At 59.2% G+C, this 26,408-nt stretch overlaps 2 protein-coding genes across 8 annotated transcripts in view; one reads left to right on the forward strand and one right to left on the reverse strand.

The window, feature by feature from the left end:
• Positions 1–31: 31 nt before the first annotated feature.
• Positions 32–2,181, reverse strand: CUTA (cutA divalent cation tolerance homolog). Of its 4 annotated transcripts, none has more exons than XM_081094080.1 (7): positions 1,474–2,181; positions 1,340–1,391; positions 877–1,211; positions 664–723; positions 517–562; positions 347–396; positions 32–244 (listed from the first exon to the last, which is right to left on the reverse strand). In XM_081094080.1, exons 1-7 carry the CDS (start codon positions 1,560–1,562, stop codon positions 118–120), a joined length of 759 nt encoding a protein of 252 aa, XP_080950206.1. In that variant the 5' UTR covers positions 1,563–2,181; the 3' UTR covers positions 32–117. The 4 variants fall into 4 exon arrangements, with proteins under 4 accessions (XP_080950206.1, XP_080950208.1, XP_080950209.1 ...); XM_081094082.1 differs by having other exon boundaries at positions 877–1,085; positions 1,474–1,530; XM_081094083.1 differs by having other exon boundaries at positions 877–1,085; positions 1,276–1,391; positions 1,474–1,521.
• A 1,374-nt stretch (positions 2,182–3,555) lies between these two features.
• The window catches only part of SYNGAP1 (synaptic Ras GTPase activating protein 1), a gene marked incomplete at its 5' end in the record, with an annotated part of 30,345 nt that continues 7,492 nt past the window's right edge, over positions 3,556–26,408 (forward strand). For 2 of the 4 annotated variants that reach the window (XM_081094076.1, XM_081094077.1), the window contains 16 exons: positions 3,556–3,622; positions 6,719–6,840; positions 8,964–9,069; positions 15,002–15,093; positions 15,462–15,583; positions 17,301–17,454; positions 17,653–17,751; positions 19,378–20,004; positions 20,108–20,252; positions 20,478–20,622; positions 22,036–22,272; positions 22,384–22,585; positions 22,738–22,916; positions 23,487–23,528; positions 23,888–24,962; positions 25,330–25,503. In XM_081094076.1, coding sequence (XP_080950202.1) covers positions 3,556–3,622; positions 6,719–6,840; positions 8,964–9,069; positions 15,002–15,093; positions 15,462–15,583; positions 17,301–17,454; positions 17,653–17,751; positions 19,378–20,004; positions 20,108–20,252; positions 20,478–20,622; positions 22,036–22,272; positions 22,384–22,585; positions 22,738–22,916; positions 23,487–23,528; positions 23,888–24,962; positions 25,330–25,503 — 3,588 coding nt within the window. Of the gene's footprint in view, positions 3,623–6,718; positions 6,841–8,963; positions 9,070–11,301; positions 11,339–15,001; positions 15,094–15,461; positions 15,584–17,300; positions 17,455–17,652; positions 17,752–19,377; positions 20,005–20,107; positions 20,253–20,477; positions 20,623–22,035; positions 22,273–22,383; positions 22,586–22,737; positions 22,917–23,486; positions 23,529–23,887; positions 24,963–25,329; positions 25,504–26,408 lie in introns of those variants that run through there. The other 2 variants (XM_081094078.1, XM_081094079.1) reach the window with 2 other exon arrangements.

The raw sequence follows: 26,408 nt of genomic DNA on the forward strand, positions 1-26,408 counted from the left end.
TTCCCAACCAAATTCATACGTGACGAGAAAAGGCAAAGGCACAAAGAACCAAAGGCAGGATTTATTAGGGGCCCAGGTCAGAGGGCCCTGAAGGGAAGGTGGCAGGAACAGGGCTCGTCATGGTGGGACTGTGCTGGGGTCAGAAGCCGCCTCTGTAACCTGGTGCACCCAGCGCAGGTATGGGGAGTTCCCCTGCTCCACAGGCAAGGAGATCACCTCAGCCACTTCGTAAGGGTGCACAGAGCTGTGAAATAGAGGGGTGGGGTCATTCAAGAGTTACCCAAAGGAGCCCAACCCCACGTTACCCACCCTGACCACGGCCTGTCCCCCAGTTCAAAATTCTCACCGAACAAAATCTGTCAAAGCTGGCACCAAGGAACTTGGGGTTTTAATCATCTAAGGGGTGAAGACAAATGTGGTTGAATCCACCCATGGGGCTGATCTCAGGATCTCATGAAGGAGAGGGGTCAAAGGTCAGAGAATTGAGGCTTCACGGGGTGGGGAAATGATTCTCACCATCAGCACCTCACTGTCCTCCTCAATCTTTCCTTTCCACTCATAGCTGAAAAGGTCAGGGAGAGTTGTGAGAGCAAAGGTTTTCCCCAACGAAAAGACCGCCAGTCAGCCCCTAGCCGCATCAGGGTGACCCCAGTCCTGACTCACATGGATGTAATCTGAGGGATGAGGTTGACGCAGGCTGCCAGGCGCTTCTCCACCACAGCCCTGGAGGCGAAGAGACCCCTTCAGAGCGCTCCACCACCCGGCTTCTGCGCTGCCAGCCCAGGGTCTCCAAGCCCAGAGGCGGGCAGCGGCGGGAGGGACCTTCTTCAGCACCCCAACTCCCTCTGGTCTGCCTCTTCCCACACGGGTCCCCACCTGGCGATCTCCTTGGCGACCTTCTCATTGGGGCAGGTCACGAAGGCTGCAGAGACCGAGCCCGGAACGTAACCGGAGTCCGCGGCCGGCGAGGGCTGGGCCGGGGGGCTTCCTGAAGCCATGGCCGTCAGGGCGCGGGGCAGCGAGAGGAGGCGGGAGGCCACAGGCAGCAGCGCCGGCATCCAAAGGAGCGACAGGAGCAGCGCGGCCTGGGAGCAGGCGCTGAATTCGGTGTCTCCCCACAAACCACAGGCAACTGCACCCCAGAAACCCCTCGTTTGGACACTCGGACTCTGCCCTCCCTCTTCTGCACCCCGAAGGAAAGGTCCCTGAAGCTGAGAGAGAAACGTGAAAAATTCAGGCAAAGGCTCGATTTATACCCCCTCCTCAGGGGCCAACCTCTGGGGTTCGGGTGCGGGTGGTCCAGGCTTCCGAACCGGGAGGGGCGGGGCCGCTCACTCACCCCTCCGCCGAGCAGGACCGCGGGAGCCCGCACCCCTCTCATGCAGCCTAAGCTGGCGGAGGAGGGTTGGATATCAAAGGCCACAGTAACGCCGAGAAAGGGCCCCACACCCAGGAAGAGGGGCCTCTACTTACCTGGGAGGTAGCCACGTGATAAGAACACAACGTACACCACGTGACAGTAAGAGCTGCGCCTCCAGAGCCAGCCAATCCGGCCCTCGCATGGCCCAATTTGCCCCGCCTCCTGGTGAGGGAGGAGCGAAGGGAGCTGACCAATCCACAAAGGATCTGCAGCCGAGTACGGAAATGGCCCGCCCGTTCCCTGAGCCGACCAATGGCAAGCCTCGGAGAGCCTCGGCGGCCGTCCACTGTCACGTGACGGGGGAGGTCCCCGCGGATGGCGGTCTGTCAATGAGGGACGCGAGGAAGCCAATCGCGTTCCAGCCCTGCAGGCCACGTGATGGAAGAGATGGCGCCAGGAAAGCGGGGCTGGAGACCCCGCAGACTGGATGCGTCAAGTTGTAGAGTGGGGGGGTCATCCCTAGTCCCTAGAGGGCACCTCACCACAGACCCTACGCGCTCCCCGAGGCCCGGAGGTGGGAGGATCTGAGAAGGTTTAACCTCGGAGGGTGAAGAGAGCGCCCCCTGCCCTCTTGTTTAGGACTAGCACTCGCCTGGGATTGGGAATGAACAATGATAATCCGAGGAGAAGCAGTGTCCCTGGGCAGGGGGAGTGATTAGGCAGGCACGGGCACGGCTAGACCATGGCGAGGTGAGGAAAGACGTCTTTTAGAAGGAGACCCTGTAAATGGGGCGATGAACATCGGGCAGCAGGCGCCTCCCCAAAGCTGGAGGCAGGCTGGTAAATCCGGGAGAAGTAGAGCTGAGGCTGGGGATATGGAGAGGACACCAAGAGGCAGCGATGGTCCTTGTGTCCCTATCCCCTTCCTATTCCCTCTCCAGACTGGTCTACCTGTCAGCTTGGGTCTCCTTCCCTTAACCCGTCCCCCTAGGAGCCAGGACCTGCCCTACATAACCTCCCTGGGGCGCAGGCACATCCTGTGACCCAAAAATGGAGAGGGGCCAATGAGAGGAGGGCGTGGTGGGAGGACGAAGCAGGGAAAAGGCTCTTCCACACCCTCTACCCAGTGCTCCTTCTCCTCCCAAGGTCTAGGGCCTCTGGCCAGGGGTGGGCGACCGGCATTTCCCAGGCTGCCTCCCGGGTTCCCTCAGGCCTGCCTCTCGGGCCGGGTCTCCTCCAGAGCTCTGGGGGCCTTTTCCGTGTTTGCATTGGGGTTTCTTTCTGTTTTTGTTTTAGGGGTTTGTTTTCCTGGATCTGTAATCACTGTCTCCCCAAGGCTTTTCTAACTCTTCTTTATGAATTTGGGGTCGCTGAGTTCCGCATCTCTGCACTAGCTAAGCGTCTTCCTCCCTCCCTCCCTCGCTCCCCATCTCTAATCTCTTCCTCCCCTTCTCCCCCACTCGCACCCCAAGCCGGAGGTCTGCAGTTCCTGTATCTGGGGTCTCTGGCTGACATCTCTCTCTGCATCTGGGTCTCAGCCTCAGAGCTTGGTCCCTGAATAACCATCTGAGGCTACCGTCCAAGATTCCCGCGGCTCTGGAGAACTTTTTTGAAACCGGTGGCTCAGTTTTTGACCTTTCACCCCTTTCTCTAGGGGGGTCTGTTTTTGGGGGGGGGCGTTGTTTTTGCTTTTACAGAGATTGAGGTCTGTTTTCCTCTAGATTTTGGATTTGTGCCTCAGATTAACCTCCGCGCACCTCCCCTCCCTGGTGACAAGTATCTTTCTCTGGGTCTGGGGTCTCTTGCTCTCAGGGTCTGGGATCTGCAGCTTTAAAACTGTTCTCTCTCCAGCTCGCTCTCCCTCTCTCTGGTGTTTCTGAGTCAGGGGGTCTCTGTCTCCCTGATTCCCACTGGGTCGGGGTGGGGGCTGCAGATCTCTCTCTCTCCTCCTCCTCCTGCTCTCTCCTCTCTCGCTCACTCCCCCGCCCCCCTCTCTCTCTCTCCCGGCTGCCGCTGCTGCCGTTGGCTCCCATTCTCCTCCTCCTCCTCCTCTCTCCTCCTCTCTGCTCCTCTCCGCTCCTCTCTCCTCCTCTCTCCTCCTCCTCTTCCACCTCCTCCTCCTTCTCCCCCTCTCTCTCCCCCTCTTTCTCTCTTCTCTTTCTCCCCCGTCCCCCGCCCCCTCCCTCCCAGGCCTGATGAGCAGGTCTCGCGCCTCCATCCATCGGGGGAGCATCCCCGCGATGTCCTATGCCCCCTTCAGAGGTACGGTGGCGAGGGGAAGGGGAGGGCCGGGGGAGGGCCAGTTAGGAGGGGTAAAGGGGGGAGGGGCAGGGGCAGGGCGGAGGAGGGGGCAGAGCCGAGGCCAAGGAGGGGAGCTGCTGAAATGGAGGGAGACAGGAGGACTAGGAAGACAGGATAGGAGCAGTGAGGAAGGAGGGATTGAAGGCCAGGGGACAGGGGAGATAGGGACCGGAGGGGCCAGGAGACAGGCCTTAAAGAGGGCTGAGGTGAAAATGAAGGGGAAAGAAGAGATCGCAAGAAAGGGTGGGAAGATGGGCTAGGGTTGGAGGAAGAGCTGCAGAAATAATTTTGAAGCTAAGAGATGAGGAAAATATCAAGGAACTAGAAGGGCAGAGTCGGGAGAGGGGCTGGGAGGGAGAAATGAAAACATAGGGTTGCAAAGAGGAGCCAAGAAGATGGGGTTCAGAATATGGTGGGGGGTGGGGGGTCAGAGAATGGGATGGGATGGAAAAAGAGAGGCGGATGGAGGAAGAGCAGAGGGGCCAGATGGAGAGAGAGGGAGGCAGTGTGTGCGGGGGGAGGAAAGAGGGTCCAGATGGAGGGAAGAGAGGAGGGAATGGGTTGGGGGAGGAGAGACCAGGGCAGGGGGAGGGCCAAATGTGTGTGTGTTTGTGGAGGGGGAGGGGGAAGGCCAGTGAGACTGAGTGATGGGAGTAGGGGCAGGTTACACTGCCCGAACCTCTTTCAGGCCCTTGACCAGGACAATGTGACCCCTGGGGTCTCATCTGCTTCTTTCACTCCACCACTCTTACTCCCCTCCCCCATCTCCAATCCTTATTTCCAGTTCCCCCTCCCTCCTCTGGTGTCCATCACCTATATCTTTCCCCCCATATGGTGTCCGTTCCTTATATGGGTCCCCCTTCTGTCCTTCCCCTTTATCAGTCCCTGCTCTGATGTCCTCTCGCTCTCTCGCTCTCCCACCTTTTCACCCCCTCCTTCCTGACCCCCTTGTTCTAGTACTTCTATTAGGTTCACATCATTTCTCCTGCCCCAGGTCCAGCTGGGCCCTTCTGGTATATTTTCTTGCAGGGATTTGCCATCATTTCTACCCCCTCTTCTCCTACATCCTCCAGCCCATCCTCTATTGCCTACTCTGTTCCCCATCTTGTCACCACAAGCCTGTGCCTCCCCAAATTCCCTTCACCTCTTATCATCCATTCTTCTTTTCTTGTCTCCTCTACTTTTTGGGGTGTTGGAGATTTGGAGTGCAAAGACAGGTTTTGATGGTTGGAACAGGGCCCACAAGCGACCCCCATCTGAGCCCTGTGGGATTTCTCATCCTAGTATGCCTTTCCCCGTTCTCAGCTGTGTTCCTCTTGCTTCTGCCTCCCAGACTCATCCTCACTTAAGTCCAGACAGTGTGTGTGTGTGTGTGTGTGTGTGTGTGTGTGTGTGTTTCCAGAGTTGCTTCTGAACTAAGTTCCCTGTGTCCTTCCCTGCCCCCAGGAAGGTGCCCCCTGAAGTCTAATCTGCCTCCCCGTGGCTGCAGCCTGAACCAGTCCCTCCCATAATGACTGTGTGTAGCCACAGATTCCTCCTCTGGGGGTCCTCAGAGTCAGTGCAGTGGGCACGCTGCCTGCAGTGTCTGCAGTCTCCCAGCCTTGCTGACCTCTGGATCTAGAGAGGATTGCTTACAGAGTCTCTGAGATGGCAGCGAGATAAGTGAGAGTTTCAAAGTGTTGGGGTTTCTAGGCATCTACGTTCTGGGGATTCATCCCCGCCTCTGATCTGCAGATTGGGTAGATTTGAAGACCATATTTGTAGACAGAAAGGGGCTAGATTTTCCAAAGCTCTCTATTCAGGGTATCCAGTTGGAATGAAGCTCAAAGATCAGATCTTTTCCTGCAATAGATCCATGAGTAATTACCCTGCAAGGTGACAGTCTGATGTTTCTTCCTCTAAACGCTCTCACACTTTGATACCTTAAGCCTATTTTCTATTGTTTTGATGTTGCCAATTTGATTTTCCTCTTACTTCCATCGGGCCTGTCCCCTGCATCCCCGTGATGGTGTGCAGCTGGGGGTTAAAGAAGAGGCAGTTTGCAGGGATGGTAGCATGGGAAGGACATGGGCAACCCTTGTCTGCTGTTCTTAGAAGTTTTGTCCCCGGCCCCAGGGCCAGTCTTTGGAGCCCACTCTATGTCACAGGCCTGGATCTTCTGTTCTTTCCTCTCTTTCTTCTTCAAACTCCTCTCTGTGCCTTGGGAAGGTTCCTAACCCTTGGGCTTGGCTTCCATCCTGTCCCTGGAGACTAGGTGGGGAGGCGGGGGGGTTGGGGAGGAGTTACATCTTTGATCTCTGAGCATGAAGTGGGGGAAGAGATCAATTCAGTTTCTATTCTCATTCCCCGGCCCCTTCACAGCCAGATGCTGACAAAACCCACTTAAAGAACCAGAACTTTCCCCAAATGTTGAGCAGGGTTGGGCTAGGAGGGGAGGGAGCAGAGGCTAGAGGAAAGGCAGGAGGGGAGGCCTGCTCATGTCTCTGATCTGAACAGGTAAGCTCTCTCACTTTCTTCCTTTTCCAGATGCTTAGTTCTCAGAATCTTATGACCTACATGTTCCTACACCCCCAGCCCTTCCTTCCTTCCACAGCTTTCCTCTTCCTCCCCTGCAGGTAGGTCGTGCCACCTTCCAAGTGCTTGTCTTCTTTGGTTACTTGGTTGCACCTGCCACCAACCTGTGTGTTTTTCTTCGGTCAGTCCAGCTGCCTCCACCTTTTTATTTTTTTGAAGTGGATGGAGAGTTCCCTCACTCGTTTCTGCCTTCAAATGTACACCCTTTGTCATGCTATAATTCCCCTCCTCGAGCCACCCTTCCAGTTTCTTTCTCCACGTCGACAGAGCCCTGTGCTGATTCCTGTTCCTCTTTCCCCCCAGAAACAGAGGCTTACCTTCCGCTCTCTTAACGTTTCCAGGGGCCTCACCCCCATCTGTGATCTCAAGGCAGGTGTGGTCCCCGTCTCCCACTTGGTGGACTCTCTTATCACCCACTGTAGGCCTCTGTCTCCCAAATGCTTAGAGCCTCCCTTACTGTTTCTGTGTGTCTCTGTCCCCCAGATGTACGGGGACCCCCTATGCACCGAACCCAATACGTTCATTCCCCATATGACCGTCCTGGTTGGAACCCTCGGTTCTGCATCATCTCTGGGAACCAGCTTCTCATGCTGGATGAGGACGAGGTGAGCAGGGTGGGAAGGTTGGAAGGACCACTGGGTACCATGGGGAATGTAGAGAGAAAGATGGGGAGAGCCCTCATTAGTGAAAGGGTGAGAGGCGCCGAGAAGACTGACAAGAGTGACATCGGCAAGCGGTGGAAGGAGGTTGGCCATTGAGACTTGGGTTGGGATGTGAAAAGGGGCAAGCATGCTCACACCTTGGCTGGGGGGTCTTTGAGGGCCATGTGCAGTGTTGAAGAGGAGATGAGGTTCTGAAGATTTGGGGGTGCCTCCTGTTTTCTCACCTGCCCATATTGTGGGATAGGTTAGGATGGGAAAGAGAAACTGAAGGGTGAAGAAATGGGGATTGCTTCGGAGGGATCAGCTCCACAGTGATTCTCGGGAACCCTTCCTCTTCCCACACTGAGCAAGACTCACTGCCTCCCAGTCCTTTTCCCATCATGGTGCAGGGTGCAGGGAGGGGGGCTGGGGGACTCGGAGAAAAGGCAGGGGTGAGTGGGGTCTTTGGGAAACTGGGAGAGGCTGGAGGGTCCTGGGAGAGATGACAAAGGGCAGTGGATCTCGGTGGGGAGAGCGGTGAAGACTGGGAAGGCACCTGAGATCAGAATTTAGAGAGGCACCGAGAGGGCTTTTGGCAGGGACATCAGGAAGGGACGTAAGGGAAGGGATGCCTGGAGATGAGGGAGTTGCCTAAAGCAGTAAGAGTGAGATAGGGGCAGGGACTAGCCAGAGTGAAAGACATGACATGAACAGAGGGTTCCTGTGGGCGGCAGTAGGCATGCAGGGTGATTAGAGAGCCAGGAGAGTGTGGGTTCAGATTTGGGAGCTGGGGTCACAGTGGAGGGTCCGTCAGAAGAAATAGGGGGTGCGAATATGAAGGGTAGATGCCCAGATGTATGAGTCAGGAAGTGGAGTGACTTGGAGGACCATCTTTAAAGAGTGATAAGGTAGCTCACCAGACCAGAGAGGTGGTGAGAGATGTGCCCCAAAAGCTGTTGGGGAGGTTGTGTTTAGAACTGGAGTTGAAATTAACCAGGGTTTCGAGGGGTCTGTGGGGCAAGTGAGAGTGTGGAGAGATGGCTGGGTAGAAGGCTTTCAGGCCATGGAGTAAAGTCGAGGTATCGACTGGGGGAAGATGGTGACTGTAAAGGGAGAGGTGGTTTGGGTCGTCGGTTTTAGGCATTGACCCACGGTTTGGGGTCTGTAGGATGAATTGGAGGAACCAGAACCAATAAGAGTGGGGACTATTGTGAGGTGTGAGGATGAAGAGGGAAGAAATGAATGGGGTAATGAAGGAATGAGAGGTGGGGACAGGTTGAGGGGACTTCGGGGACTGGTGGCCAGCAAGTTGAGGGCAACAGGAGTGGCCAGAATCCAGTAGGAAGCATGCCAGGGCAGACAGAATTTGGAAAATGAACTGTGTAGGGCCACAGGGGTTGGGGTATGGAACTGGGGCTGGGGACCAGTGGGTGAGGAGGTTTCTGTAGGGGCGGAGGAGATGGGAGGGTTGGAGAGGGGTGGTTTGGGAAGGAGGTGGCAAGGGGGAAGTGGGGGTGAGGTTCAGAGAGAAGAAAGGGAAGTGAGAGGTTGAGTTGGGGGTCATGATAGAAGATGAAAGGTGAGGGGGGGGGGGTGACCAGGCCTTCCGGGGTGTGGGGAGGTTGGGTCCCAGTCTGGCCACAAGCTGGGCGGGCGTGGGAGGGAGACAAGCTGTGGATCCTGATTATAAATGCAGCTTCTGACCCCCCCCTCCCCCCCCCCGTGACTGGCAGGGAGGGAGGGAAGGGCGTGCGGGAGGTGGGAGGTTGGGAGGACAGCAGGGAGAATGGAGGACCTGAAGGTCAAGGGGAAAGTGCAGGAAGCAGCGAACTCCGGAGAGCTGAGTGGGGTGTGGGAGGATTCCCTGGAGGATGTTTCAAAAGAAATGGAGGGAGAAGAGAGGAGAGTGGGACATGAGCGAGAGAGACTTGGGAGAGAAGGGCCAGGAAGCTGGCTCACCTGGACACAGTGCCGTGGGGCAGGGGCAGCAGGCGAGCTCCCGGAAGGCAGGGGAGGTGCAGCCTGCTTGGTGGGGGAGGAGGGGGCACGGCGGCGCCCGTGAGCTCTGACACACCCGCATCCCCTAGATACACCCCCTTCTGATCCGGGACCGGAGGAGCGACTCCAGCCGCAACAAACTGCTGAGACGCACAGTCTCCGTGCCGGTGGAGGGGCGGCCCCACGGCGAGCATGGTACGGCGGCCGAGCAGCCCTGGCGCCCCGGACCGTCGCGGGGAGCGAGCTGCAGGCAGGCCGGGCGCTGGGCGGAGGAAGCCGGGGCTGAGGGCGCAGCCGGGGCGGGCGGCCGCGGCACGGGCGGGCGCCCCGCGAGCAGGAGCCTGCGCGGGAAAGGCGCCCTCCTCGGCTCCGAGCGGGACGGGCTGCGGTCACAGTCCTCACGCAGTTTCGCTCCCCTTTCCCTCGCCAACCGCGAAGCATGACTTTCCCTGGTGCTTGTAAAAATAGTCTCCTTAGATCTTCAGCTTCCTGTTCGAGTGAGCCCGCCCCAGCCCCTCCCAGGGCTTGGTCTGGGATCTTGGAGAGAATAACCCAGTTCCCGCCCTCCCCCCCGCCCCCCACGCTCCCGATTCTCCTTCCAGACCTTCTGGCCCGAGGGCCCTCCCTCTTTTCTTGCCCCCTCTTCCTCTTCTCATCAACTGCTTCTATTTTCTGCAATTCTATCACCCCCTTTCTCTTTCCTCCCGATTTCTCTTATTTTCTCTACCCCTTCACTCCATCAGACCCCCATCTCATCTCCTGTCTGTCTGTCTGTCTGTCTGTAGAGCTCTCTGCTCAGTCTGTCTCTTCAACTCTCTCTCTCTCCATCTGTCTCTTCCCCTCCCTCTCTCTTTCTGCCCCCCCTCCACCTCCCTCTTTAGTCATTTAAAAAAAGATTTTTGTCTTCCTGAGAAGTTAGCTTAAAAGGTTTCCATGGGAACAGTGAGGGGAGATGAAGGCAGAGAACAGAGATTTGCAGCCAAGGTGCAGAGAGACACCCTCAGCCCCGGAACCCCCTTGTCACTGCCCCTACCACTGCCTTTCCCCTCCGGGACCAGGGATCCAGGTCCTCCACGTCCTCCCCACCCCCCAACCCTAGGTGACTCCTTTCTTCCACCAGCTCCCCTCCCCTCAGCATCCAGGCTTCCAGTTCCTCTTCCTTAGAGAGAGCCAGTGGCCTATCGCTATCTCTTGGCTCCCTTCACCCTCCTGATAGGCCCAGAAGGCCCTTGGGGGTCAGCTCTGGGACCCTGGGTGGTTGGATGGCCAGGGATGTGTCATTGCCATGGAAACCTCTGGCCATGGGTGTGTGGGGGTAGCACATCCATGTGAGGCAAAGCCAGGTGGTGGTGGTGGCGTGTGTACAGAGAATGTGTGTGATGTCTGTTACATCTGTGTGGTGTCCATGTCTGGGAAAGGTTTGTGTGTTGTGCACGTGTGAGCACCTGTGTGTCCAGGCCAGCGTGGTCACATGCTGTGGGGTATGCTTTTCCTATGTCCGGTGGTTGGTGTCTCTGCCCACTTATTCCTCATCTGTCTCTTCCCCCGGAGTCCTCGGGGTCTGGGGTCTCTGCTGGGGGCCTCCCGCGTGTCTCCTGTGTGCAGGCAGCCATGTGTGTGTGCAGCCGGGGCTGGTATGTGGAGGTTGTTGAGCCGGAGGTTCCGTAGGGTTGGGAGGGGGTCCAGAGGTCTACATATCGGGGAGGGTTTGGTGAAAGCCTTGGTGACTGGTGAACGCCTGGGTTTTCCGGGGGATGTGGACCGTGTAGAGGGCATGGAGGTGTGCAGGGGACATAGGGCGCGCGACGGTGTGCTGGGGCCGTGGGTGTTCGAGCCTCGGAAGGGACCCGACCCCTGAGGGCATTGGAATCCAGGGCTCGCCTCTGCCGGGTGGAGCCGCAGCCCCTGGTCTCTCCGCGGTTTGGGGTAGGGGTTGTGCTCCGAGGGAGATGTTGGGAGGCCCGGCTGGCTTAGGGGGTCCCCTCGTCCCCCTCCCCCCGTCTCTCTCGCGCTGTCTCCGGGCGACGGGGCTCGTGACAGAGGCGGCCACGGCAGCAGCGGTCGCCTAGCAACGGCGGCGGGGCCCGGGCAACGGCGGCAGCGGCGGGAGCGGCGGCGGAAGGAGCCGTTCCCGCGGCCGTCACCGCGCGGCCGTCCGGGCCGTCCCGGGCCCCGCCGCCGCCCCCACCGTTTCGGGCGGTGCGAGCCGGGCCGCACCGCCCCCCGTCCCGCCGCACCCCGCCCCTCCCCCGCGCCGGGGCGGAGCCCCTCCCTCACCGGGGACCCCCCAGGGGCGGTGCAAGGTAAGGGCGGGACCGCGCCGGAGAGGAGCGCGCGTGGGGGGCGCGTGGGGCGGGGGCGCGCGTGTGCGTGGGCTCGGGGAGGGGGTGGGGAGGCCGCGGCGGCGGCGGCAGCTGCTCCCTCTGCATGTTCTCGCTGCATCTTCCGAGTGGGGGGAGTTATGGTAACTGGAGAGGGGGCAGCGGAGGTCCGCGGGGTGCGGGGAGTGTCGGGGACCGGTCGTGGCCTCGTGGGGGGACAGAGCCTCATGCGCGCGGGGGCGGCCGGTGTGGGGTGGTCTTGGAGCTCCTCTGTGGAGGCGGCAGCCTGTGTGTCCACGTTGGTGTTCGTGCTCATACCCGTGTCCCCTGTGTGTCGGTGCCATGTGCACACGGGGGCCCAGGTACTCCTGCACACATGTGCATCCAGCCAGGTGCAGACCTGTCAAGCTGTCCTGTCTTATCCTGCCTCTGCCGCGTTCCTGGCTAGGGAGCTGCTGGGCTGGCCACTGGCTTGTGGGGCACTCCGTGGCCATCCTGGTCCATGTCACCTCTGACCCTGGGCATGCATGTCCCTGGCTGGGGCTCACCTCTAGTCTTTCTCCTGTGTGTGGGGATGTGTGGCTGCATGAGCAGGATTTCTGTGTCCCTGCTGGCAGGTGTGTGTCTTTGCATGTGTGTTCCGTCATTGATCTGGGTATCCGTGTCAGTCCCCGCATGGGTGTCCAGGGTGTGTCTGGATGTGGGTGGTGTGCAAGTGGGGGAGGGAGTGTGTGTGTGTGCTCCTTAGAACCCTACTGTATATGGAACACCTTTGGACTAGGCAGGTATGAGCCCCTACTTGTCAGGGAGTGGGGACAGAGAGGCTGAAAAGGGAAGCTGAAAGTGGAGGAAAGAGGAAAAGTGGGGAGAAAGAGGGAGAGGAGGGATGAGAGAGGCTTGAAGGGGAGGAAAGAGAGCCAGGGCGAAAGAGTAGCTGGAGAGACAAGCAGATTTGGAAGATAGAAGAGAGGGTAAGAGAGCTTAGGACTGGGAGCTGGATGGAGACTTGGGAGAAGGGGCCTGGGGGATGGGGAGGAGGAATCAGGCTTGCGGTAAAGGGGTCTGTGTGAGAGGAAGGCAGGAGAGAGAAGATGGCCCCGGTTCACGTGGGCCCTGTGGGATCAGGGAGGCCACTCGGGCTCAGAGGCTGGCTCAGCGAGGCCTGTCACGCAGGGACCGTCATTAGAGGTTCCTGTCCCGGTGTAGAGTTTTGCACCCCATTTCTCTGCTCTCTGTCCAACTCTGTTCCTCATCCTGTTCTGCCAACCTCCCTCCCCTGGCTCCCCATGTGAGCTGCCAGCTGGGTGTGACAAGGAAGAAAGGCCACAGGCACGGTTCCTGGGTTAGGGGGGAGTGCAAGGCGGGGAGATGGCAAGATTCCAGGGACTGAAGAGGTGGGAGTTCAAGCTCTTGCTGTGTGCATGTGAGAGCAATTGTGTGTGGATACAGGGTGTACACATGTGTGGGTGTATGCACAATGCCTGGGTTACAGGCCTGTGTAGGTGGCTGTTATGTGTGTGCATGCGTGTATACATCGTGCTAGAATGGGTCATGGGGGCCCAGTAATCACAATACGAGGATCAGGGGTGTACAGGGGTGTGTGCTGTGCTTTCTGTACATGTCACTGCATGCGGCATTAATAACAGGATGTCCCAAGTTCCTGTCACTCTTCCCCTTTTCCTGTGTGTTTCTGCTGTTCTTAGCCCTGTGACAGTGAGTTTTTGTAAGCCTGTGTGTATGTGGCCAGCTCCGTACCTGTGCCTTATGTGTGAGCTCCTGGACCTTCGTTTCTGGTGATATGTGTAAGGTTATATTACTTCCAAGAACCAAGCGAACCAATTAGCACATTAGTTCTCCTTCTGTTAATTCTTTAGTTCCAAAGCAAAATTTGAGTGGATTTAAAGTTAGACTTTATGCCTTTGTTAGAGGAGCCTGCATCTGAAAACCATGGCTGAGCGAGGCTCCCTGGAATGAGAGGGAGGCAGCTGTACCTGAGAAATGCAGAGGCTAGGACAGAGGTATCCGGAGCCCTTAGGAGTGTTGTTGAGTGTGTGACGGAAGGGTAATGGACACATCTGCTCCTTGCTTTTTCTCGGAAGCCTGTGTCGGGGTCAGGGAAGGGCTGGGCGAGAGGAATTGTCCTGAGATGAGTTGCTCTTTTCAGGTGAATGAATGATGTTTGTGCTTGTGGGGTTCGGGGGTACCTTGACGTGGTCGGAATCCCGGTGTACTCAAGCATGTATCATGGTCGCGTGTGTGTCTCAGGGTTAAATGTCCATTTCTGTAATGTGCTGCCTACACGATTGCCCAAGGGACCCGAGCCACACGTCCACACCAGCAGCTCTCATGTGAGTGTCAGTCCAAGCATGTCCTCCCCTGTTGTGGTGCTCACACATGTCTAAGCATGCACCAGTGGGCTGTGTGGGCCTGAGCATCTGATTGTGGGTCAGCAGCACCCCGCTGCTCACAGTTGTCTCTGCACCTTCTAAGCACCTAGATCCCTGTGTAGTTTTGCACTGTGGCTCTCATATACATGTACCTCCACAGCTCAGTGTGTTTCTGTGCTGTACACATGTATTCCTGAGCGACTGACAAGGGCTCCTGTATCATAGGACCCACATTTCTGTGTGCAGATCTCCTAACGCTTGGGTTTTAGAGGCACAGGGAACTTGGGGGCTGGTTCTAGGACAGTTTGCAATTCTGGAAGCTGACAGTGAAAATGTAGCCGTGGCCCACCCTTGCTTTGGAATCTAGAGGGTTAACTGGCCGCTCTTCCGGTCCAACCCCCTCCAGCCTGTAGCTTCTTGTTGCTGTGGAGATGGTAGCCCCGCCCCTGATGCAGTACCTGCCCCCCCATTGGCTGCAGTGGTGACTGGGGCTGAGGGGGGAGCCCAGGCCTGAGCAGCCATTCTGGAACTGGAGCCGGAGCTTGGCATCCCCCACTTTCATTCTCCTCTAGCCCCTCGCCCCCCTAAATTCCCTGCTAGCAGAGCCCCAGCCTCCCTCCTCCGAGCTGCCACCTCTCGCAGACTCTTGGCAGTCCCAAGCTTCATCTGCAGTCACCTCCTCTCCTCCTCGTCTCCCTACCCTCACTTGGGAGTCCCCCAGCCCCCACTGCCCCTTTCCCCCACTCCCTGGCATTCTTCTCTTCCCTTCCCCTCCTTCCCCTCGGAGGCCCTGCCACTGCAGTGCACGTGGAACCAGCCCCTCCTCCCCTCCCCCTACCTGGCTCTTCTTTGAATTTTCTGTCCCCAGGATTCTCCCCTGGCCACTCCTCTCGGGTCTCTCCCAAGACTCCCCCCTCCAGTCCAGGGAGGGGGTCATGGGAGGCAGCCCAGGCCCTCCTGACCGACCGGGCTTCCAGCAGGAGGGGGGCAGGCGGGCGATGTACCCAGCCGAGGGGAGGGGAAAGCTTGCCTATGGGCAATGACCTTAGCCCAGCTTCCCCCCGCAGCTAGCCTCCTCCTGGGGGGGTGGGCACCAAGGACCTGTCTTCTGTGGAGCTGTGTCCTTTATTTTTGGGGTTTCACTGACGCTCTCAGCCATGCCCCTCGGCTGATTGCCAGCCCCAGTCATGGGCCTCAGGCCTCCCACTCCGTCCCCCTCGGGGGGCTCCGGGTCGGGTTCCTTGCCCCCTTCTTCCCGCCGCCAGCCTCTCCGCCGCCGCTGCTCTTCCTGCTGCTTCCCGGGGGGTAGGTGAGGCTGGAGCGAGGGGCCAGGGAGGTGGGTGAGCGCTGGGGCCAGGGGCGGAAGCCGGGCGACAGCGACCCCTCCCCAGCTCCCCTCTGCCCTTTCCTTTCCCCCAGAGTACCACCTGGGTCGCTCGAGGAGGAAGAGTGTCCCCGGGGGGAAGCAGTACAGCATGGAGGCCGCCCCCGCTGCGCCCTTCCGGCCCTCGGTGAGTGAAGGTGCTGCCAAATGTGGCCGGCTGCCCCTCCCCCCCGTCCCAGCTGGAGCCCAGGATTCTGAAAAGGGACCCGAGCGGGAGGGATGGAGGAAAGAGACACTCCCCACCTCTTTGGTTCCCCCTTCTTGGCTCTGCCCCCCTGCTTCTCAGACCAGCCCTCCCACCTTCTGCAAGCTGGTGTGTGTTTGTGTATGCGCTCGAACCCGTGGGAGCCAAGGAAGGCAGACCGGTGGCAGGGTTTTTCTCCCCTTTCCTCGCCCCTGAAGACTCCCCGTCCTCCCCTTCCCACCTTCAGCTGAGGGCTGAGCAGGTGGAGCTGACCCTGCCCCACCCGCCCCATCCCCACTTCCCTCCCCCAGCAAGGCTTCCTGAGCCGGAGGCTAAAAAGCTCCATCAAACGCACGAAGTCCCAGCCCAAACTTGACCGGACCAGCAGCTTTCGCCAGATCCTGCCTCGCTTCCGAAGTGCTGACCATGACCGGTAGGGGCTGGAGCGGGAGGGCTGCCTTGATTGCCATATGGGGGGCTCTACAGTGAGATCCGAGCAATGGGCGTCCTCTGATGCGAGGCTGGAGGCCTCAGGTTGGCTGAGGGATGTTATGGGGTTAGGGACAGGGAGAGGTCGAGCCAAGGAGGGACTCTGCTGGCCCCCAGGACTGAAGGAGTGCTGGCGCCATTGGGGAAGCCGGGCGGCGGGGGGGGGGGGGGGGGGGGGCGGCGGGCGGGGGGTGGGTCAGGGAGGAGCAGTGTGGTCTAGGTAGAAGGGTGTGAGGGAAGGGCAGAGGGTTGGAGTGGGGCTGGGGCTGGCAGATACTAATGGCTGAGGGAAGGGACAGCTGAGAGCATGACAGCGAAGGGGGAGGGTGGCACAGGTGTACTGGCGAGGGAGGGGAGCTATAGGGTTAATCCAGGGACTGAAGTGGGGGAGGGGGGAGGAAGTCCTCAGAGAAGTCCAGAGCCACTGTCACTGAGGCTGGGATTGGGGGACATGTCATGTCTGCTCCTATGGTCTGCTTCTTGGGGTTCCTCTTCGGGCTTCCCCCTCACCCAGTCACTCCCCAGGAAGCCCAGTCCTTCCTTTCCCCCCATGTCTGGCCTCCCTCGGGATTGGGCAGGTAGGGAGGTTGGGATAGGTGAGTCACACCTTCCCTTGCCCCCTCCCATGTCACCGAGCTGGATTTGGGGCTGGCAGGGGGGGTGAGGGCATGGTATTCCTGGCTGCGGGGGCGGTGGGCTGGGGGAGCGTGGCGCTGACGACAATGGAGCCCAATGACGGGGCTGCTATAAATAGCTCTGTGGAGGCTCCCACACCCGAGCTCTCCCTCCTGCTTTCCTACTGCTCTCTACTCTTCATCCCTAGCCATCCTCATACTGCTCACTCGCCTGTTCCTATTCCTGGGCCTGGGCCCCCATCCCTGGCTCCCTCAGCCCCTTTCTCTCCTCTCCCTGTATTTCCTCCCGTCTTATTCCCGTCTCTGTTCCCATGTCCCTCTCTGCAGTTGTACCTCCTCACCTTCTCCTATCCTCTTGTTTCTGCACATGCCTTTGCCTCCCCCTTTTCTCCTTCCTGCTCCAGCTCCCCCTTCCCCCAGTCCCCATTTCAGTCTCTTCATTGTCACGTTCTGCCCGCAGCTTCCTCCTATTTATTGCGAGTCCCCCTCCGAGTTTCCCCGGGCTGCTGTAACACATGACCGTAAACCCCGATTCTGCTAGAGCCCTCTTACCTCATTCATTCATTCTCTGAATTATTGGATGTTGTGTAAGCACTAGCGTGTGCCAGGCCCAGGTGACCATCTTTGCACTCTGCGTCTTTACCTCCACGTTTCCTCCCTTATTCCGAGGCTCTGGATGTTGGGGGGCACCTGGAGGTGTCCCAAGCCCACCTGTTCGCCTCTGTTCTCTGCCATGGTCCATTTCTGGGTTGAGATATTCCTCCGTGTCCCCAGTCCTCACAACCCCTTAGGTGTGACTTGAAGGCGAGGGGATTTCTTTAAGGAGCCTTGCTTCTCTCACACCCCTCATGTCCTTCCCCAGGGATAGGCTGGTTTCTTTCTGTCTGTCTGTCTGTCTGTCTGTCTGCGTCCGTGTGGGAAGGGAGTTCAGGAGGCACTTCTCCCAAGTCTCCATCCTGATGACGCAGGCCCTGGTGTAAGAGTTGTGGGGCCCTGATCCTCTCTCCTGACCCTCCCGCCCGCTAGGGCCCGGCTGATGCAGAGCTTTAAGGAGTCGCATTCTCACGAGTCCTTGCTGAGTCCTAGCAGTGCAGCCGAGGCCTTAGAGCTCAACTTGGATGAGGATTCCATTATCAAGCCAGTGCACAGCTCCATCCTGGGCCAGGAGTTCTGCTTTGAGGTATTGGGTCTAGTGTGCTGGGCGATGGAGGGCAAGGACAGAGAGGCCTCAGGAAAGTGGCCTCGGTGGGGATGTGGAGAAAACCCAAACCTTGGGGGCTGGAGGAAGGCGGGGGAGGAGGAGATGGTGGTGGAGCCTCCAGTCCTCAGGAGTCATCTCCCCTCTTCAGCCCCATCTCAACTCCACACCCCTCTCCAGGTAACAACGTCGTCAGGAACAAAATGTTTTGCCTGTCGTTCTGCGGCCGAAAGGGACAAATGGATCGAGAATCTCCAGAGAGCAGTAAAACCCAACAAGGTATCAGGAGCACAGGGGACAGGTAGAGGTCAGGCCACCGGGAGTCTGGGGTGCCCGGGGGGAAGGAGTTACGGAGCGGGGGCTTGGGGGGAGAGGGCACTGAGGTGGGGGAGGCATGGATGAAAAGGAGGTGGCTGACCCCCATTCTTCTCTGAGTCCTTCATTTCTTTTCCCTTTCTTCATGCCTCATGGTCTTTTCCCTGCCGTAGAAATCATAGACTTACGGAGTGGCCGGGGCTCCGGAGTGCTGTGGGCTAGGTCTCCTGCAAGCAGAACTGCCCACCGATCCCCTGACAGGTGCTACCCAGCCCCTGCTTGCAGTGTTTCCGTAGGACACACACCACTGTCAGTTAGTGAAGCCCAGACCTCAGCTTGCCCCTATGAAACCGGTGGGAGTGGAGTTGAACCACTAAGGTCCCTTTGGCCCACAAGTTCTACGAGTTGGTTCTTCCCAAGACTTGTATTTCCCAGGAAAAATGCTCCCAGTTCCATCAGCTGTTCTCTGTACCCCATTTTTCAGTGAGTTCACAGGCTGTTGGCCATCCTGGGGGAACTCTTGTTTCTTAAAGAATTAAACCCAAGATGGGCCTTGGCTGGTTAGCTCAGTGGTTAGAGTGCCAGCCTGAAGCCTGAAGGGTCACGGCCTTGGTGCTGGTCAAAGGCATGTACCTCAGTTGCTCGATCCCTGGCCCCGGTCAGGACACATGCAGGAGGCAACCAACTGATGGTGTCTCTCTCACATCAGTGTTTCTCTCTGTCTCTCCCATCCCTTCCACTCTCTCTAAAACTCAATGGAAAAGATATCCTCAGGTCCGGATTAGCAACAAGAACAAAAAAAAGATGATGAATGTGGTGTAACCCTGCGGTCCCCCCACCCCCGGTCCCCCCCCCCCTTTTTCGGCTGCTCATGGTGCAGGTCTCCTCAGCCTCCCACGCTCCGGTGTCAGTTGTACCCCAGGCCCTTTCACACCAGCTGTGTCGCCTCCCCATCCTGTATTTATGCAGCTCTTTTATTGTTTAAAAAATAAGTTCTGATTGTCTTTGAAGGACTTCCCAGTTCTCCCCTTCAAATTCTACCTTAATGTTTTTGGCTTGTTATTCTAGCTTTAAAATCTTTCCCAATACTGATGCCATTTCTTAGGTCTGCTGTAACAAATTACCACAAATGGGCCGCTTAAAACACAGAACTTTATTCTCTCACAATTCAGGAGGCTAAAATCCCAAGTCAAGGTGTAGGCAGGGCCTGGCTCCCTCCAAAGTTCTAGAAAGAACCCTTCCTGGTCTCTTCCGAGCTCTGTGGTCAGCGGCGGTCTCTGCATCTGTCCAGTTTCTGCTGCCACTGACCTGCCGTGGCCACCTTCCCTCTGAGTGTCTCTGGTTTCCATGTCTCCCTTCCTGTGGACGCCAGCCCGGGGCCTAGGGCCCACGCTAACCCTGGGTCACGCTCCTCAGTGTGGTCATATCTGCAAGACCCCATTTCCAGAAAAGCCCCCTTCGCAGGCTCTAAGTGAGCATGAGCTCCGCTTTGCGATTGCTGCCTCTCACGGCCTCGCTGTCTCTCCTCTCTCGATGTCTCTGTCCCTCTGTCCCTTCCCCTCTATCCGCCATGCCCACCCACCTTGCCAGGACAACAGCCGCCGGGTGGACAATGTGTTGAAGCTGTGGATCATAGAGGCCCGGGAGCTGCCCCCCAAGAAGCGGTACTACTGTGAGCTCTGCCTGGATGACATGCTGTACGCGCGCACCACCTCCAAGCCCCGCTCGGCGTCGGGGGACACCGTCTTCTGGGGCGAGCACTTCGAGTTTAACAACCTGCCAGCTGTCCGTGCCCTGCGGCTGCATCTGTACCGTGACTCAGACAAAAAGCGCAAGAAGGACAAGGCGGGCTATGTGGGCCTGGTGACTGTGCCCGTGGCCACCCTGGCTGGGCGCCACTTCACAGAGCAGTGGTACCCCGTAACCCTGCCGACAGGCAGTGGGGGCTCTGGGGGCATGGGGGGCTCAGGAGGGGGCGGGGGCTCGGGGGGTGGCTCAGGGGGCAAGGGCAAAGGAGGTTGCCCGGCTGTGCGGCTGAAAGCACGTTACCAGACAATGAGCATCCTGCCCATGGAGCTGTATAAGGAGTTTGCAGAGTATGTTACCAACCATTACCGGATGCTGTGTGCAGTCCTGGAGCCCGCCCTGAATGTCAAGGGCAAGGAGGAGGTCGCCAGTGCCCTGGTCCACATCCTGCAGAGTACGGGCAAGGCCAAGGTGAGTGCTGTGCTGGTGGGAAAGGGTGAACTGGGAGCGGGCACTTCTATCTTCGTGAGGCTGGCTGTTCGGAAGCTGACGCTTGGATTTTCCCGGGCCCCAGGACTTCCTTTCAGACATGGCCATGTCTGAGGTGGACAGGTTCATGGAACGGGAGCACCTCATATTCCGCGAGAACACGCTCGCCACTAAAGCCATAGAAGAGTACATGAGACTGATTGGTCAGAAATACCTCAAGGATGCCATTGGTATGGCCCACCCTCAGGTCTCTTCTTCCTAAACCTACCAGATGTCCATCCAGCCCTAGACCTGGCTACTCCAGACCCCAAGTCCACCCTTCCTCAGGCTTGATGCCTCTGACCCCAGAGTTTCTGGGTGCCAGCATCCAACCACCTGGTTCTGAGATTCCCCCGCCCAGCAGCCCCTGCCCCTGCCCCTGCCCCAGAGTGTGATCTGGTGGGAATTCTCCACAGGGGAATTTATCCGAGCTCTGTATGAGTCTGAGGAGAACTGTGAGGTGGACCCCATCAAGTGCACGGCGTCCAGTCTGGCAGAGCACCAGGCCAACCTGCGAATGTGCTGTGAGTTGGCCCTGTGCAAGGTGGTCAACTCCCATTGGTGAGACTGGGAACGCTGGGTTGGGGGCGGGGGCAGGGGAGCCGTGTGTTCATCTGTTCATCCATCTGTCCATCCTCAAAGAGGACTGAGGACCAGTTACGGGCAAAGCACTGGGCTGGGTGCAGTAGGAGCAGGCAGAGGAGTGAGGCCTGGCCCCTACCTTCAGAGGACCTCCCCAGGAGGAGTAGGGACAGATTAGAGCTGCAAGCAGTTGTAGGCTGTGCTAAGTGCCAAGTGAGGGTCCCCCCATGTAATACGAGGTCAGAGAAGGCAGGGCTTTGTGATAAAGCAGGGAAGGCTTCGTGGAGGAGGTGCCCCCTTGGCTGGGCTTTGAAAAGTGGGTCAAGTTCTGACGTTTGGATATGGTGGGGAAAGAAGACATTTCAGGAGAGGGCCATGGCCGAAGGTGCGCGCATGGTGAGCAGGCCCAGGAGCTTTCAGGAAGCAGCGGTTAGCACGGTTTGGTGGAGCGCATGGCTGCAGATGGAGAGTGGTGGGACAGGTGTCTGGACAGAGGGGTTAGAACTAGAGTCTGGAAGGCCTCGGTTGCCAGGTTAAGGAGTTTGAGTTCATTCGTAGGTGAGGGGCTGTTGTAGGTGATGGGCTGTCGTGAATGGTGCTGGTGCCAAGAAGTATGGTGACTGAGAAGTAGGTAGAAGAAGTAGGTGGGGGTGGGGGTGCCTGGAGCCGGGAGAAGGAAGTCCAGGGTAGTTGGGGCTACAGTTGACCAGGCAGGCCTGGGGATCAGACCCCAAGGGGGTGTGGCAGGAAAGTGGAGAAGGGCTGGGGGAAAGACCCTGCAAGGAAAGGATCAGCAGCTTTTGTCAGCGATTGGAAAGGAGGCCTGTGGCCTCACGGACAGAACCAAGGGAGTCGGTCGGGGGCCAGTCGGGGGCCAGTCGGAGGTGTGGGAGTGAGGGTGAGCCCTGTTTTACCAGAGGCAGAGTTCAAGTGCAGCATGGAGCAGGAGATGGGGCAGTGAGCTCTGAGCCATTCCAGGGATGGGTCATGCCTCATTTCCCTGGAATTCAGAAGAGTTGGGGGGTCCGAGCTCCCTGTACCTCAAGTGACCCTCCATCTCTCTCCCATCTCTGTCTCTCCCTGGTGTCTGTTTTTCTTCTCTGCTCGTCTCTCTCACACGACCCCTGTCTCTCCCACGTGTCTCTCTCCCCTCGCCTTCTCTGCGCTCCATTTCTCTCCCCTGATCTGTCTGTCCCTCTGCCATAGCCCTCTTCTCCCAGCGGCCACCCGTCTTCCCCCTGCGGCCCCTCCCTGCCTGTCTCTCACCTGTTTCCACACCCGCACCTCCTGCCACCTCCTCGGCATGCTCCCTGGAAGCTGAGGGTCTCTGGGGCTCAGTCCTGGTCTCTCTCTTTCTTTCTCTTTCTCTCTGTCTCCCCACCCCTCCCCCAGCGTGTTCCCGAGGGAGCTGAAGGAGGTGTTTGCATCTTGGCGACTGCGCTGCGCAGAGCGGGGTCGGGAGGACATCGCTGACCGGCTGATTAGCGCCTCGCTCTTCCTGCGCTTCCTCTGCCCCGCCATCATGTCGCCCAGTCTCTTCGGGCTCATGCAGGAGTATCCAGATGAGCAGACCTCACGAACCCTCACCCTCATCGCCAAGGTCATCCAGAACCTGGCCAACTTTTCCAAGTGAGGAGGGTTCGGGCGGGGTGGGCAGGGGGGTCTCCTGAGTGCCCAGAGGCCTGGGACACGGGGGTGTATGGCCTTTGGTGTGTGACCTTCGCCTGGATGCCTCGGCAGGTTTACCTCAAAGGAGGACTTTCTGGGTTTCATGAACGAGTTTTTGGAGCTGGAGTGGGGTTCCATGCAGCAGTTCCTGTATGAGATCTCCAACCTGGACACGCTGACCAACAGCAGTAGCTTTGAGGGCTACATCGACTTGGGCCGAGAGCTCTCCACACTGCATGCCCTGCTCTGGGAGGTGCTGCCCCAGCTCAGCAAGGTCAGCAGATGCCTCTCTGCCCTGTCCCAGTTGTCTGCAGAGGCCCCTGCATAGCATGTCCCCGCTGCCTGCCCGCAGCTCAGCCCCCTCCCCCTCTGAGGCCCCTGGAGAGCTGGGCACTTCGCCCCCAGGTAACAGCCTTCCCCTTCCAGGAAGCCCTCCTGAAGCTGGGCCCACTGCCCCGGCTCCTCAATGACATCAGCACAGCTCTGAGGAACCCCAATATCCAAAGGCAGCCGAGCCGCCAGAGCGAGCGGCCGCGGCCTCAGCCCGTGGTGCTGCGGGGCCCGTCGGCCGAGATGCAGGGCTACATGATGCGGGACCTCAACAGGTGAGCACTGCGGGACCCCACACCTGTGTCCTGGGACCCCACCATTCTGTTTCCAATGCACTTCACTGGGCTCCACGTGCGCCTCTGTGGGGCTGGAAAGAAAGAGAAGCAGGAGTCAGAGGACACAGTGAGGAGGCAGGTCCAGGCAGCACTAGGCTGTGAGAGCCCCCCAGAGTCAGGGGGCGCAGGCACTGTGGGCCCCAGGAGGTGAGCCAGCCAGGGAGTCCACTGCCGGCGCTGAGCTGGGGTTCAGCCAGTGCATGTTGGATCAGCCATGTGGTGTCCAACCGGCCGACCCAGAATATCTCTGTACGAGTTGGAAAGAAGCACTGCCCCAGCCCCCACGCCCCCCCCACAGACCTCGCCACGCCCAGGGCTGGGGAGCCACACGTGGCCCCAGCAGGGCCTCCTGAGCCACCGCTCCGATGGGTGGCGCCTGCCTCAGTGGCCGCTCATGGTGATGGCCACCTGCTCATTCCTTGCCTGCCTCTCCCTCCATGACATCCGTGCCATATTCCCCACCTCTCTCCTTCTCTGTCTGTGCTTGCCCCTCTTTCCATCTCTCTCCAGCTCCATCGACCTTCAGTCCTTCATGGCGCGAGGCCTCAACAGGTGAGGGGCTCTCCCCTCCCCTCCCCCTCTCCTGTCTCCCACTCCAGTGGCCTCCACCTTCCTTCTCTCCGCTCCTCCTCCATGCACCCTCATCTCCTCCACATCTACCCAGACTTGCCCCTTATCCCTCCACTTGCTGCCCCATCTCCACTCCTCTAGGCCCCCCTCCCTCCCGGCAGGGGTCTTGTCCTTTCCTTTCCCCACGTACCCCTCCCATCCTCCCTGCCTGCCCTGCCCGGAGCTCTTAGCCCTTCCCTTGAGGGTCCCACTTTCACCTCAGGGCTGTGCCAGACCACAGCGGCTCCATTGCCAGCCGCCTGGGCCTCACCTCCCGCTGTGTGCCCCTTCCCTTCCGACAGCTCTATGGACATGGCTCGCCTCCCCTCCCCAACCAAGGAAAAGCCGCCCCCACCACCGCCTGGCGGGGGGAAAGACCTGTTCTACGTGAGCCGCCCGCCCCTGGCCCGGTCCTCGCCAGCGTACTGCACGAGCAGCTCGGACATCACAGAGCCGGAGCAGAAGATGCTGAGTGTCAACAAGAGCGTGTCCATGCTGGATCTGCAAGGGGACGGGCCCGGGGGCCGCCTCAACAGCAGCAGCGTGTCCAACCTGGCGGCTGTCGGGGACCTGCTGCACTCCAGCCAGGCCTCCCTGACCGCCGCCCTGGGGCTGCGGCCTGCCCCTGCCGGGCGCCTCTCCCAGGGCAGCGGCTCGTCCATCACCGCGGCTGGCATGCGCCTCAGCCAGATGGGTGTCACCACGGACGGTGTTCCTGCCCAGCAACTGCGCATCCCCCTCTCCTTCCAGAACCCTCTCTTCCACATGGCTGCTGATGGGCCAGGCCCCCCAGGGGGCCACGGAGGGGGCGGTGGCCACGCTCCACCTTCCTCCCATCACCACCACCACCACCATCACCACCACCGAGGTGGAGAGCCCCCAGGGGACACCTTCGCCCCATTCCATGGCTATAGCAAGAGCGAGGACCTCTCCTCGGGGGTCCCCAAGCCCCCTGCCGCCTCCATCCTTCACAGTCACAGCTACAGTGATGAGTTCGGACCCTCCGGTACTGACTTCACCCGTCGGCAGCTCTCACTACAGGACAACCTGCAGCACATGCTGTCCCCTCCCCAGATCACCATTGGTCCCCAGAGGCCTGCCCCCTCAGGGCCCGGAGGTGGGAGCGGCGGAGGGGGCAGTGGCGGGGGTGGCGGGGGCCAGCCGCCCCCATTGCAGAGGGGCAAGTCTCAGCAGTTGACAGTCAGCGCTGCCCAGAAACCGCGGCCATCCAGCGGGAATCTATTACAGTCGCCGGAGCCGAGCTACGGCCCTGCCCGTCCACGGCAACAGAGCCTCAGCAAGGAGGGCAGCATTGGGGGCAGCGGGGGCAGCGGTGGCGGAGGGGGTGGGGGGCTCAAGCCCTCCATCACCAAGCAGGTAGGTGAGGCTGGGAGGAAGGCAGGGGGGAAGAAGGAAACGGGTGGGGGAGGTAGAGGTAGATTAGAGTTTGGTGTCTGAACTTACAATTTTCTCACCTCCTTCCACTCGTTACACAAGTGTGTGGGAGAGCCTGCTGTGTGCCGTGTGCTGCTCTGGGCGCTGTGACTTGGCAGTGAGCGGCAGACAAAGGGCCCTGCCCGCAGGGAGCTCGCCCTCAGGAGCGCGATAGCTTGCCTAGCATTCACAGGTGGTCAGAGCTCGAGCAGGGGAACGGGGCTGGGGCCTGTCTCCTGGCAGTGCTCGCTCTAAATGCACCCTGCCTTCTCCCACCCTCCCTCTCTGTGCCCCACCTGCCCTGTCCCAGCATTCTCAGACGCCATCCACGCTGAACCCCACAATGCCAGCCTCTGAGCGGACGGTGGCCTGGGTCTCCAACATGCCTCACCTGTCGGCTGACATCGAGAGTGCCCACATCGAGCGGGAGGAGTACAAGCTCAAGGAGTACTCCAAGTCGATGGATGAGAGCCGGCTGGACAGGGTACGCCAGCCCCCAGCCCTGCCCTGCCCTTGGCATTGCCGAGGGCAACAGCCAGGATCAGGTGGTTATGGTGGGAAGAAAAGGAAAAGACTTGACCCCCTGTCTTGAGAAGCCTTCGGTCTGTTAGGGGAGAGCAGATACGATTCTCCGTTGAGAATCAGTGCCTACTCTGTTTTGTGGGTTATACACATCATAGCCCGTCTGGGGAGGAACAGGCTCCGTGGCAGGCCCGCCCCATGCTCTTCCCCAGGGAGAACGTAGTCCGGGCCCCTGTGGCCGCTCAGGAGTGGGAAAGTCACTTTACTAGCAGCCAGCTGGTCAGTTGGGCGGGGTAGAGGGGTTGAGATGCACTGTAAGCGACGGCCGCTTTGCCCAGTCACTGCCCCATGGGCAGAGGTGGCAGAGGGTTGGTGGTGTACAGTAGTGTGTGTCGGCCCATGTGGGAAAAGGCCATCCAGACCCCCAGCTGGCGGTGGCCCAGAGCAAAAGACAGCCAGAGCTCAGCACACACAGCGGCTTAGCAGCACGCTCCCTGGTGAAGCCATTGCTCCAAGAACCTTGAAGGAGAGCGTGGCTGCAGGGTTAGGCGATAGGGAGAGAGTGCATGGCTCCAGCTTGGGGAGTAGAGAGCGGATTCTCGGGGGAATTGGGGTGTGACGGAGGAAATGTTGGGGCCGACTTAGGTGGCCTTGGTTAGCAAGCCCCAGGAGAGAACGGCCCTGCTGGCAGCGGGTGAGCATCCCGCCTCACCCAGCACGCCTGGCTGTGTGCGCTCTTCGGACGAGAGGACCGTCTCTCAGATCAGTGTTTCTGTTGGCGGTTCGGGTGAGGGACCTGTGGAGGAAGGCTCTCTCTCGCCTGGAACTGTCCAGTAGAGTTTTCTGTGGTGGTGGAAGGTTCTGTGG

This window comes from Myotis nattereri (assembly GCF_964212035.1).
Source record: "Myotis nattereri genome assembly, chromosome: 6".
Classification (NCBI taxonomy): Eukaryota; Metazoa; Chordata; class Mammalia; order Chiroptera; family Vespertilionidae; genus Myotis; species Myotis nattereri.

Bases quoted from the DNA above. Each gene is read 5' to 3' on its own strand.
- CUTA (XM_081094080.1), bottom strand. From the start codon at position 1,562: ATGCGAGGGCCGGATTGGCTGGCTCTGGAGGCGCAGCTCTTACTGTCA. The intron at 563-663 runs GTGAGTCAGGAC...TGACCTTTTCAG, and splicing joins ATCCCTCAGATTACATCCAT to CTATGAGTGGAAAGGAAAGA. The intron at 397-516 runs GTGAGAATCATT...TTCACCCCTTAG, and splicing joins AGGACAGTGAGGTGCTGATG to ATGATTAAAACCCCAAGTTC.